We start from the raw sequence: 13,752 nt of genomic DNA, 5'->3' as shown, positions 1-13,752 counted from the left end.
TCACAGTCCTTAGAGAGATACACCACAAATCTGTAGCATCATCCATGGCAAGAGGCCTTTCTCCATCTATTTTAAAATAACGCCAGAGCACTGAGGATTTTAGACTCCGGGTTCTGTGATATAGACCAGTCATCTTGCTCTTCTTTTTATTCTCTTTTTTTTTTAAGTGTGCATGCCTTCATCTAATAGATAGTATAAGGTTCTAGGAACCAAGTGCACAAGATGTGGTTCCCGAACTTAGGAAACTAAGCATGAAGCTTCTCGAGGGATGTAGACAAGGCAACTGGAGACGAAGACTCAGGGTGTAGAAATAAAAGGTAGGGGGCTGGGATTGTGGCTCAGCGGTTGAATGCTTGCCTAACACGTGCAAGGCCCTGAGTTCGATCCTCAGCACCACATAAAAATGAATAGATGAAATGAAGATATCATTGTCCAGTTACAACTAAAAAATAAATGTTAAAAAAATTTTAAAGAAAGAAATAAAAGGTGGGAAGGTATAGAAAGCATTTAGGGTTCACAGAGGAAGGAGGGAGTGTCCAAGGGAGTGCTGTGTACATTTAAAGCCCAAATGAAAGCTGAATTTTTCAGAGAGTTGTTTAAAGCTGCATAGTTGGTGGGAGGTAGAGCAGGACTGGAATTCACATATTCTCACTCTAAATGCTTGGCCCATCATCCTCTGTGAGCCTTATTTTATTTATTTATTTTATTTTTTTGGTACTAGGGATTGAATCCAGGGGCACTTAACCACTGAGCCACATCCCCATCCCTTTTTATTTTGAGACAGGGTCTTGCTAAATTGCTTAGGACCTTGATAAGTTGCTGAGGCTGGCTTTGAACTGCAATCTCCTGCCTCAGCCTCCTGAGTCACTAGAATTGCAATGTGTGCCACTGTCCCTGGCTGTGTGCCACTTATGGATGTTCTTTACATCGTTTTTTTTTTTTTTTTCCTTGTCCCACTCTTTTTAGATTTGTTCTCCTGCTCAAAACAGAGGGGCTTCCCTGAACACAACTTTCATTATGATTCACACCAACATGAAGAAAAAATTCAGCTGTTGTATTGTGGCCTTTCTCCTGTTTGCAGTCATCTGTGTCTGGAAGGAAAGAAAGAAAGGAAGTTACTATGATTCTCTTAAATTGCAAACCAAGGAATTCCAGGTGTTGAAGACTCTGGGGAAACTAACCATGGGGTCTCATTCCCAGTTTGTGTCCTCAGACAACACTCAGGACCCACAGAAGAACAGCCAGGCCCTCAGCGGTCCCAAGGGCTCCACCAAGTCCAATCCACAAGCCTCCTTCCAAGTGTGGAACAAGGAAAGCTCATCAAAAAATCTTATCCCCAGGTTGCAAAAGATCTTGAAGAATTATCTGAATATGAACAAGTACAAAGTGTCCTACAAGGGGCCAGGGCCAGGTGTCAAGTACAGTGCAGATGCCCTGCGCTGCTACCTTCGGGACCATGTGAACGTATCCATGGTGGAGGCCACAGACTTTCCCTTCAACACCTCTGACTGGGAGGGCTACCTGCCCAAGGAGAACATCAGGACCAAGGCTGGGCCATGGCACAAATGTGCTGTTGTCTCATCAGCAGGATCTCTGAAGTCCTCCCAACTGGGTCAAGAAATAGGTATGTTAAGATTGTTCTCTGAACAGCCCATGCTCCCAGGCAGTGCCTAGGCATATTAACAGTCCTGGAGACAAGGGCCCAAGGGTGGCTTGATGGACCACTGAAGCCAGCCCAGAGTGATGTTTTCAAGTGTCTTTCTCGGAGTTGGAAGTGCCAGAGGGATATTTGAAAGGATGGGAATCCAAGTCCCCTAGCATCTTTATCACCAAGAGTAGCTTTATTTTTAACTCTTTCAAATATTGGTGTTCTGCAGAGTATTTCATTTGTAAAGTGTTCGATTGCTATCTATAAGCAACAATTTGAAAACCTTTGAAGCAAGGACCTGCATTCATAGGTTCTCAAATTCTATTATCTTATGCAATTCATGAGGACTGTTTGGGCCTCAACTACCTGGGTAATTTTCAACTTTTCTCTTTGGGGAAAAAAGTAATAAGAGCAGGAATTGGGGGCTGGGGCAACCTTCAGGGGGTTCATAAATCCCTAAATTGCATGCAAAAAAATATTCATGGAGTATACAATGTGTGTGTATGTGCCAAGTCTCTGTGCATTTCTCCAGGGAGAGGTCTATAGATTACATTTATTTTCAGAGGGCTCTGTGACCCAAAAAATGGTTTAAGAGTTAAACTGGTCAAAAGTACTGGTCAAAATATATCAGTTTACTTTTCTTGAAACCTGTTACAGCGAATAAAGGAAGTCCACCCATATTGGTGAACTTATACAACAGAGAGTTACTGATTCACTTAAAGTCCCTTATTTCTCTTATTTTGAGAGAAAATATTTTCCATTATTGTGAAATGAATCAGGCTATAAAGAGAGCAAAGCCCAGGTAGGCTTGCTCTTCAGTTAGCCTGGAGGTACTGGAGCAGGTGAGGTCATATGTCTCCTTTTCCTTTTTTTAAAAAAAAATTTTTAATTTTTTAGAAATAAATGACAGTGGAATGCATTACAATTCTTATTGCACATATACAGCAAAATTTTTCATATCTCTGGTTGTATATCAAGTATGTTCACACCAATTTGTGTCTTTATACATCTACTTTGGTAATGATGTCTATCACATTCCACCATCCTTGCTAACCCCCTGCCCCTTCCCTTCCCCTCCCACCCCTCTGCCCTATCTAGAGTTTGTCTATTCCTCCCATGCTCCCCCTCCCTACCCCACTATGAATTAGCCTCCTTATTTCAGACAAATATATAAAAAAATATTCATCATCTCTAGCAATTAGAGAAATGCAAATCCTTTTTTATTTCCTCCCTCTGACTGCCAGGAAAAACGGTCTGAATTCGAGCATGGTCTCTCACAGAAGAAGTAGAGATGCCAATTGGATTCTCTAGAGCAGAAAAAAGTGGTGAGATCACATTTTCTCTCCCCAAATAGGCAGTGCTTATTTAATGAAGGCTGCCAAGATGACCAGCCCCACCCCAACTTGGTCCTTAGCCTTTTTGGTTTCTTTTGGATTTTGTTTTCTCAAAATTAAATGTTATTGCTTATGTTCATCCATGCTAGAACCAAATTTCTTTCTGTATTTCTCATTTTTAATGCAAAATGATAATTTTCAGAGTTGCCCAGATCTTAGGTGGTCCTTCTTCCTGTGACGTTATCATTGTCTACCTGGTTAAGATTGGGTTGAAGTTTAAGGCAGAGCCTGGTCTCTCTGTGAATTGTAACCATATCTTTATTTTTATGAACTCCTTAAAAGTCTGAAAAAACTTACAATAAATGTTAATTGAAATAATCTTGTATACACTGTACTGACAACTTCAAATAAGTTCCATGGAAAAATTTTGATCCTGAGATATAACATTGTATGTTGGACTTCAAATATTCTGACTTTCATAGCATAATATCCTCTGGGTATTTAATTTTACAAATATTTTAAGGCATTCATTCATTTACTTTTTTTTAAAATTCATGAATTCATCAATCATACCAAATAGGAGCTTAGAATACAGAGGAGCAGGGAAGGGGAAGACCCTTTGGTGAAGCCCATGAGTCCCAGGTACTATGGACTTCCCACTGCTGCTGGAGTTTTTTGAGCCTGTTCCCAACTGTTGACTATATCATTTAGTTTCCAATTGTTTAATCTTACAAGTAATACTGCTAACAAGTTTTTTGTGCAGAAAAATCAAAGGAACTACTACTATCCTCCAGTGGGGAAATAACCTCAGGAATGGGGTTAAAAGACCCAAATAAGATAAGTTTTGTGGCTATTTTTATTTTAACTTTTTTTTTTTTGTCCATTTCACGATTGTTTACTAGAGAGACTGTTTAAGGTATGGTATCTCCAGCAGTCCTACAAACCAGGCAATGATGGGCTTGATAATTTTAATTATTTTTGATAGCTTACTTACACGTGTATAGTATATTTAGATTTGTTGGAAATTTCACTTCAAACAATAACATATTTTTAAAATGCTATGGCCAGTAGGAGAGACACTCATTGTGCACCTGCTGTGTGCTCAACATGCCTTTTTTAAAATTTTTTTAAATACTGGGGATTGAACCCAGGGCCTTGTACATTGAAAGGCAAGCACTCTACCAACTGATCTATATCCCCAGTCCAACATGGCTGCTTTTTTTAATCTTCCCAGCAGTCCTGAGAGGCAGGTTAGGTTATTGTTCCCATTTTGCTGATGAGCCAACTATGGAGGCTCAGGAGATTTATACTACTGGTTGACAGCAGACTGGGGTTTGATGGTGGTCATTTGACTCAAAGACATCCATGCTTAGCCCCTCTGCTCCTGTGCCTCACAATGATTCTAGCTTCATGAGAAATGTGGAAGCATTCATCCCCTGTTGCTCTCCTAGGGGGAAGGAGAAGAGCATGCTGAGTTGAGGCACAAGTGAGAAGCAAAGGGAAAGATGCAGAGTGTGTTTGGGCATCACAGATGATCCCTTCTGGATGGCATGTGAATGAAATATTTAGTTTCTCCTGCCACAATTAGAATGTAGTCTTCCATAAGTGGTTATATATTTATTTTTATTTTCATTTACCCAGTGGGTAAAGAGGAATGAGGAACAAGGCCAGAAAGATAGCCAGGGATCAGCTCTTAGAGCATGGTAATAGTCACCATAAGGACTTCTGGTTTCATTCTTTAAGCCATAGAGAGCTCTGGAAGGTTTTTGAGTTAGGGGGGAATGGAATGGTGTGTGCTTTGGAGTGATCTCTCATTTCTCTATGAATCCCCCCTCCTCCATGGAGACTGTTGTTTAATCTCTCCATCATTATGGACTATTGTCATACTCAGATAAGAAATGCCAGGCCTGTCTGGCAGTGGAAGTGGTTGTGGAGAGAAGGGACCTGATTTGAGAGGCACTATGAGGTAGAAGAGCCAGAATTTATTTCTAAACTAGAAATGACTTTGAAGAAGAGGCAGGAACCAGAGTTTCCAGCCTAGGACAGGGTAATCATATCACAGAGGAGTGTGATTCTGGAGGAAGACAGATTCCATTTTGGGAATACTGAGTCTTAATGGATTTTTCTGTGTAGATTTCTATGCAGTTGGATATTTGGTTTTGAAGAAGGAGTCCTGTTTGGAGATTGGATTTAGGAGTCATTTGTATGAGGTGATGTGATAATTATAGTCTAGGGAAGAGGACTGATTAGAAAACCTAGACAAGGGTTTACATTTTAAGAACAGGAAAAAAACAAAGGACAAGTAGAAAAATTCAGAAAGGCCAGAGAGAGACTTATGGAGAATCATTTGGGTACCATGATAGAAGGCAAAGGGGAATAGCTATTGCATCAGAGTCTGTAGAGGTGGGGTGTGTTCTTTGGCATAGTGAGAACTGAGAAGAACTGAGAAGAACCTTGTGTTAAGTTGCTCAAAGGATATGATTGGTTATATCTGAATTCACCAAACTGTGCTTGTAAGGGGCCAGATAGTATTGATTTTTTTGCTTGGAGGATCATAGAATGTCTGTACAAGTACTTCACTCTGCTGTTGTAGTGCAGTAGCAACCATGGGCAGCAGTAATAAATGAAAGGGCCTGGCTATGTTCCAATAAAACTTTATTTATAAAAATGAGGGGTGGGCCAGATTTGGTTGCAGGCCATGGTTTCCTAACCCTGATCTATAGTATATTTAGTTTCTCCTGCCACAGTTAGAATGTAGTCTTCCATAAGTGGTTATATATTTTTTTTAAATGTTTATTTGTTCTAATTAATTATGCACGAGAGTAGAGTGCATTTATGCACTTTGATATATCATACATAAATGGAGTATAATTTCTCATTTTTCTGATTGTACATGTTGTAGAATCAAATCAGTCATGCAGGCATATATGTACATAAGGTAATAATGTGTGCTTCATTCTACTATTCTTCCTGTCCCCATACCCCTCCCCCTCCCTTTACTCCCTTCTGCCTAATCTAAAGTAACTCTATTCTTCCATAGTGCCCCCGTCCCACTCCACCACTCCCCCACCCCGTATTGTGTATTACCATCCGCATATCAGAGAAAACATTCTGCCTTTGGTTTTTGGGATTGGCTTGTTTCACTTTGCATGTATTCTCTCACTCTATCCATTTACCAGGAAATGCCATAATTTCATTCTTCTTTAGAAGCTGAGTAATATTTCATCATTTATATATACATATATATCATATTTTCTTTATTCATTCATCTGTTGGATGAATAAACAGATTCAACCTCTGTTTCCATAGTAAACTATTGTGAATTGAGCTGCTATAAACATTGATGTGGCTGTGACACTATAATATGCTGATTTTAAGTCTTTTCGATATTAACCAAGGAGTGGGATAGCTGGGTCAAATAGTGGTTCCATTCCAAGTTTTCTAAGGAATCTCCATTCTGTTTTCCAGAGTGTTTGTACCAGTTTGCAGTCCCGCCAGCAGTGTATGAGTGTGCTTTTTTCCCTACATCCTTGCCAACATTTATTGTTGCTTGTATTCTTGATATTTGCCATTATGACTGGAATGAGTTGAAATTTCAGTGTAGGCTTTTTTTTTTCTTTTTTCTTTCTTTCTTTCTTTTTTTTTTTTTTTTTTTTTGGTGGCACTGGGGATTGAACCCAGGGCTTTGTGCATATGAGGCAAGTACTCAACCAATTGAACTGTATCCTCAGCCATCAGTGTAGTTTTGATTGCATTTCTCTAATTGCTAGAGATGTTGAACATTTTTTTCTTATATTTATTGATTAATTGTATTTCTTCTTCTGTGAAGTATCGTCCTTAGCCCATTTATTTGATTGGGTTAGATGGAAGGACCTTCCATGCTCCCGGATAGGCAGAATTAAGATTGTTTAAATGGCCATACTACCAAAACCCCTGTACAGATTTAATGCAATTCCTATTAAAATCCCAATGATATTCTCCATAGAACTAGAAAAAAACAATCATGAAATTCATTTGAAAAAATAAGAGAACCATAATAGCCAAAGCAATCCTTAGCAAGAAGAGTGAAGCAGGAGGCACCACAATACTGGAACTTAAACTATACTACAGAGCCATAGTAATAAAAATGGTATGGTATTGGTACCAAACAGACATATAGGCCAATAGAATACAAAATAGAGGACACAGAGACAAACCCACAAAATTACAATTATCTTATACCAGACAAAGGCACCATAAATATACATTGGAGAAAAGATAGCTTATTCAACAAATGGTGCTGAGAAAAATGGAAAGCCACTTGTAACAAATGAAATTAAACCTCTATCTCTCACCCTGCACAAAACTCAACTAAAAGTAGATTTTCAAAGAGTATCTATAGTATATTTAGGCACTAGAACAGAGACCCTGCACCTAATAGAAGAAAAAGTAGGCTCAAATCTTCACCATGTTGGCTTAGGATTTGAGTTCCTTAACAAGATCCCTTCCTTACTTGAGAAGTAAGATAAAGAATCAATAAATGGGATAGATTCAAACTAAAAAGCTTCTTCTCAGCAAAAGAAACAATCAGTAATGTGAAGAGAGAGCCTACAAATTGGGAGAAAATCCTTACCACATGCACCCCAGATAAAGTATTATTTTCTATGGGGTAGAGAGAGAAGATGGGAGGGGAGGGGAGGGGGGATAGTAGGGGATAGGAAAGGTAGCAGAATACAACAATTACTAATAGGGCATTATGTAAAATTGTGGATGTGTAACCGACGTGATTCTGCAATCTGCATTTGGGGTAAAATTGGGGGTTCATAACCCACTTCAATCTAATGTATGAAATATGATATGTCAAGAGCTTTGTAATGTTGTGAACAACCAATAAAAAAAATAAAATTAAAAAAAAATTAAAAAAAAATAAAAAAATAAAAAAGTATTATTTTCTAGGTTATATAATTTTGAAAGCTAATTTGAAAATACAAAAAATGTTTAGTGATAAATTGTGATAGAATTTCTTTTATCATATTTTTTTACTTAATTAGTTACTACACTTGGAGGTAGTGAATTTTGATCTATTTATGAATTTACTAGCTTGAGCTGTTTGGGTTGAATTTTGTAGACAGGTAATTATATCATAGGCATATAGTGATGCATTTATATATACTTTCTTTTTCTTCTTTATGTTCTCTTCTAAGTTAGGGAGAACTGGTGGCTTCTGTTTTCTGCTTGTCTGACTTATTTGCTGGGATCCTGTTAGTTGTAGATTTTTCTTGGTGATTTTCTGGAGGCCTGTGTGAGTTTGAAAGTTCTGCAGCCTTCAGTAGCAAAGGATGATTTGGCAAACAAGGATCCCACCCCTTTTCTTTATGATACCAAGTCACTGGCCTTTTTCATGATTTTTTTAATTATTGTTGTGTTTTGAAAAATTGAATCCAACCTTCTCACCAGGCCTTCCCAGCCCTGCACTGTCAGATTCCTGCTGACCTCTTTAACTGCATCCTTGCCATTTCTTCCTTTCACTCACTCATCTCCAGCCAAATCCTTGCACTGGACTTGACCTTCACAATTGTGGCATCCTCTAGTTGGGATGGACTCCCCTGGGCCCTTTCCATGCCTGGCCAACCTTTGGGTCTCAGCTCTGAGGTATTCCCTGAATCATCACTCTAACAAAAAGGGTTTCCCTCAGTGCTCAACTCACTTCACACAACTCACAGAACTCACTTTATGTGTCACACAACTCACTTTATGTGTGTCGGTTACTCGCCACACTTATATTACACGTAGGTTGTTCTATTTATTAATTATCTCTCCATGCAGTAGAATGTAAGGTCTTTCTTTCTCACAACCATTGTCTCCAGTGCCCAGAACTGTGCCTGGCATAGAGTAGGCATGAACGAAAGATTCTCCTTGCTTATGGTCAATGTCAAGGACCTGTCCTCAGCCTTCTGTGCTGGGTATTCTCTATTTACCCTTTCACCCTCATCTTCATTCTTTCCCATCTGCATCTATTTCCTGGAAGTTGAAATTGGGTCAGTGGCGGTTCCTCTCCCACTAGCTTTGATTTGGAACTGGCCAGGAGAAGCTCCAGCTTGAAGCTGTGAAGGAGAGTGTCTCCAGGTGTGCCCTGCAGAGTTACCTCTACTCTTGACTGAAGATCGCAGCCCCTTTTAGGCAGCTCTGTCAGTCTCCAGCTTCTCCTGTTCCCTTTCAAGCCAACAAGAGCCAAAGGAAGGAGGAAAGAGAGGTGACTGCTTTCCCGAGGTTTTAGTATACACACTGGCGTCAACCTCAGCCTCCTTCTTACGGGCTGAGGTTGTTAGCAGAGGCTGTGTTCCTTTCCTGAAGACCATAGCTCTTGACAGTGGCCCTCCTTAGCCCATGTCTCTGCTCCTAGTGTTATATTACACATGGGGGATAGTAATGGCAGCCAGCCCTGGGGTAGTGCAGCAGTCAACTCTGGGGATCAGTCCATTCCATACTGATTTTCTTAAACTCTACCCACGACTTTGTAAATAGCCCTTTTATGAAACTCTCAGTTACTTAACTGGATTCTCACTGATAATTTATTCATCTGTGGAATGACAAAGTTGACTAAGTGAAGTTTCTGATGGATCTGCATCTTTTGTGACTACTAGTGACTGCTTTTGAAACCAGTGACTGATTCCGACAAATCTTTTGCAATTGAGTTGTATAAAGATATACCTCCTGCCCTATTTGCTGTCCAGTGTGCCTCCCCTTAGGCTGATGAAATTTGGACTGTGCTTATCTCAAACTACTTGGATGACATTTTATCCTGGGATTGGGGATAGGGCTAAGTTGTTTCCCTGAAGGAGGTGACTGCATTCCTGAGGTTTAGTATACACACTGGTATTAAAATAAAGAGGAAAGTTCCCCCCAACACTAACTTTGTGGTCATCCCCTTTCCAGAACATTTTATGTGGAATCAAATGTCTTTTGTTTCCCAGTCCCATCTGAGTGGATAAAGAGCAACCCCATAAAAGCACACATGGAAGAAAATGAGACTATAGATAATTGGGCTGAACCCCAAATCTGGTGCAGATTTTGATGGTGAACCCCAAACTTGCTTGATCAAGTAAGGTTAGGATGAGCTCTTGTAAGATGTCAGAGACTCAGGGCTAGGAAGATTCTTAAAGGTCATCACCCTCCCCTATCAGATTGGTCAACTTCTCCAAACTCTGCTTAAATAGCTTCAAAGAGGTAGGGCCCAGGAATTAATCAGGTGTTTTAGAGATGGTTTGTTTGATCTTGATTGGATTTAATATTGTATATTCTTTCTGACAAAGTGTTTATTAAAACAAAACAAAACGTGGAGTTTAGCATTCTGACTTCCTGTCCCATTTCTGCTGGACCAGGTTTTTGACCCTTGTATGGGCCTCAGGTTCCCAAGTGGGACACTTAGGGGAGTTTTGGATGGCATAGTGAATCCCTTCCATTTGCTGGGCATTGCACATTTTTCCGAGTGCATTGGCTTCTTTGTACTTGTACACAGACTGCATATATGGTAGTGTCTTTATTTTCCTGATAGGGATAGAAATATGATCCACTGGTAATACCTAGAGAACATTTGGTTTGTTCCTTTGATACCTGGAGTAATGATTACACTATAAAGAGCACTCTGGCCCTGTTCACTTTCCTGCCATGTCCCAGCACACTACTGCCATTGGATGGGTTTCATGAATGAATAGTATGGACCCCTCTAGATTTTGCAGTGATGGCAGATAAGTAGTCATCTCCATCTATGACCTTGACCTGAGAACCACACAAATATTCCTTTTCCCCCTGTGTAACACGAGGTTGATAAAGATCAGGAGGCAGTATTGTCTCGCTCCCTCCCTTTCCTCCTGCTTTTCTCCCTCCTGTCCTTCTCTCTTCCTGCATCTTGCTATACTCATCACATCTTTTCTATTTCCTTGTGGTTTACAGATGATCATGATGCAGTCTTGAGGTTTAATGGGGCACCCACGGCCAACTTCCAACAAGATGTGGGCACGAAAACTACCATTCGCCTGATGAACTCTCAGGTAAAATTACTGCTGTGCAGATATGGAGTGCGAGGGAGACCACACAGGGCTCCAAAGCAGAATGTATCTACAAGGCGCTCATCAAAGTGCCAGATTAGTTAAGTCTGTCAACTTCCTGAGTCCCAGGTTCTTCACTTGAGGAGGAGTCAGTGATTCCATGACCCAACCTTGGGATGTGTTCATAAGAATACCCCATGGTATTAGTCTTTAGTGATGGAGCTGTCTTAGACCCAGGAAAGACAGTTCTGCTGAGGGCATACCTGGGGTGTTATGTGAGCAGAGAACATCTAGGGGAGACTGAGGACATCTAGGGGAGACTGAGGACTGCGGTGAAAAGTGAATGAAAAAATATGTGAGATTGCTTTATAAGCAGGGAAATGTTATGCAAGTATAATAAGACATCCTCACCGTATGACTGTGTGTGTGATATGTCCTAGACATCATTACTTCATGAATTTCCACAGGTATTTAGCTTCCTGAGCTGTTTCCAGGTAGCACATGTTGATTTCTCAATACCAACAGAAAGTGGAGAAATATTCTTGCCACAAAGTTCTGTTAAAAGATTTAATGAATGGGAGAAACTAGATTATACACATCAAAAACTGCAGGATAGCTAGGTGTGGTGACTCACATCTGTAGTCTCAGCTACTCAGGAGGCTGAGGCAGGAGGATCACTTGGGATATGCGGTCACCCTGGGAAACGTAGTCAGATCTGTCTCATTGTTTTGGTTTGTTTGGTTTTTCTTTGTAAAACCAATCAAACCAAAACAATGCATGACAGGGCTGCAGATTCACTCAAAACCACTGATGTTTACCTTTTTTTTCTGAGGAAGCATATGAGCACTGGGTGTTTTGATATAAATGTTTAATCTCTATTTACCTGCCCATGACTTGAGGGATGGGGTGAATCATGGAACTGATCAGAAACACCATATCAGCACTTTCCTGGTGGAATGTGCATTTCTGCTTTCCTGTGGAGGGCTCCGCTGCTTTATGTCCTTCTCTATATTTCCTGACTTGTGGCAGTTCACCAGCTGAGCTGAAGCTGCTTCCTGCATAGCATACTTCTATTGGAGGCCCATAACCCTAAGAATCCTTTTATGATGGGACAGGGGTTGAAGAACTTAACCATCTTGTGTTTTGTTCTTCCTCTAAAACCATTTTTTTAAAAAGATTCATTTTCAGCTGGGCACGGTGGTGCATGCCTATAATCCCAGCAGCTCAGGAGACTAGGGCAAGAGGCTTGTGAGTTCAAAAGCCAGTCTCAGTGAAAGCGAGGTGCTAAGCAATTCAGTGAGACTCTGTCTCTAAATAAAATACAAAAAATAGGCTGGGGATATGGCTCGGTGGTCGAGTGCCCCTGAGTTCAATCCCTGGTATTCCCAAAAATAAAAATATAAGAAAAATAATGCTATCACGGTAGCATCCTCCAGTAGCCTCTAGATACTTCCAATGCCTGTGTGCTATTCCACCTTATATTTTGGGGTTTTATATTACCTTTATTAGTAGTAGAATGGGGAGGTTTGAAAGAGATGGTTTGATTAGCAAAAGATTCTCTGTGGCCCCTAAGCTTGACTTTGAAAAATGGTCAGTATTTGGAGAAATAGCAATAGGGAGGCACTACAGAAGATGTAATTGGCAGGACAGAGAGGCACAAGAAGTAAGGGAGGAGGCATTCATAGCCCTGACTGGGCTGGAGGTGAAGATGTGGCAGGATTCCCATTGCTCTCTTCAGGGAGATGAGGCTGGACCTTCAGGGCTGCTCAGACTCTGGCACGTCTGGAAATTCAGAGAAGTTAGGACTAACTTTTCCCCTTTCCCTACTCATGCCCCAGTCACAGAAATTCTGGAGCCAGAAAGCACTGTAGGGAGCACAAACACCTAGCTTTTATGTCTGTGTGAGATGCACATAAATATCTGGGAGGGAATTTTTATTTACCTTCCATTCACACATTCAGCAAATATGCATGGTATTGCCTCCAGTGTAGAAGTTGGTATGTGGCCTGTGCAGTTAGTCTATCTGGGAATGAAACCCAGCTGTGTCTCTCACTACCTAAATGATTATGCCCAAATTATCTATGTCTTCATTTACTCATTTCTAAAGAGGAGGGGTAATAATGGTATTTTCCTTGCAGGGTTGTTGTAGGATATAAATGAGAACAATCTATGCAAAGCAGTTAGAACAGTACCTGGCACATATGTCATTATATCTTAGCTGCTCTTACACTTTATATATGCAGGTATAAGCTGAGAGTGGAGGATACAATACTCTGTTTCTATGTTGCTTACAGATTCAACCCAATAATTATACAAATGAGCCTCAAGTTGCAATTGATAACTTCAGAAGAGAGGGTCAAGGTGTTAGGAGAGCCCAAAACAGGGACATTTAAGCTAACCATTGGAAGTGAGGATAACTTCCTAGAGGTGACAATTAGCCATTTAGGGGGAATAAGAGTAGATGATAAGGTTGCTTTTCAGTAAGATGAACAGCATAGGCAAGGTCTTGTATGGAAGGAGCAGCATGTAGGAAGGAGTAGGGGTAGAAAGAGGTGGGTAGATGTGGGGTGCATGGTGAGAGATGAAGCTAAAGGTAAGAAGTCAAGTCACAACGCTGAGCCAAATTTTCTTTGCTATATCATGATAAGATTTGCATTTTGTGAACAGCACTATCCTCCATCTGATCAGAGAGGCTGCAGTAGATAGACACAGGAGCTTTTCTTAGTAGTCTGTACTACAAATG

At 40.5% G+C, this 13,752-nt stretch overlaps 1 protein-coding gene across 4 annotated transcripts in view; it reads left to right on the top strand.

Annotated features, from left to right (window-relative positions):
* The window catches only part of ST6GAL1 (ST6 beta-galactoside alpha-2,6-sialyltransferase 1), a 148,146-nt gene that overhangs the window by 101,780 nt on the left and 32,614 nt on the right, over window positions 1–13,752 (top strand). For all 4 annotated transcript variants that reach the window (XM_081301174.1, XM_081301176.1, XM_081301175.1 and 1 more), the window contains 2 exons: window positions 967–1,624; window positions 10,915–11,012. In XM_081301174.1, coding sequence (XP_081157300.1) covers window positions 1,018–1,624; window positions 10,915–11,012 — 705 coding nt within the window. In that variant the 5' untranslated portion in view covers window positions 967–1,017. The remainder of the gene's footprint in view (window positions 1–966; window positions 1,625–10,914; window positions 11,013–13,752) is intronic.

The sequence above is a fragment of the Spermophilus citellus genome (genome assembly GCF_964194105.1).
Source record: "Spermophilus citellus genome assembly, chromosome: 7".
NCBI lineage: Eukaryota > Metazoa > Chordata > Mammalia > Rodentia > Sciuridae > Spermophilus > Spermophilus citellus.
Note: the sequence above shows the minus strand (reverse complement) of the source record. Positions and strands in the feature narration are given on the sequence as shown.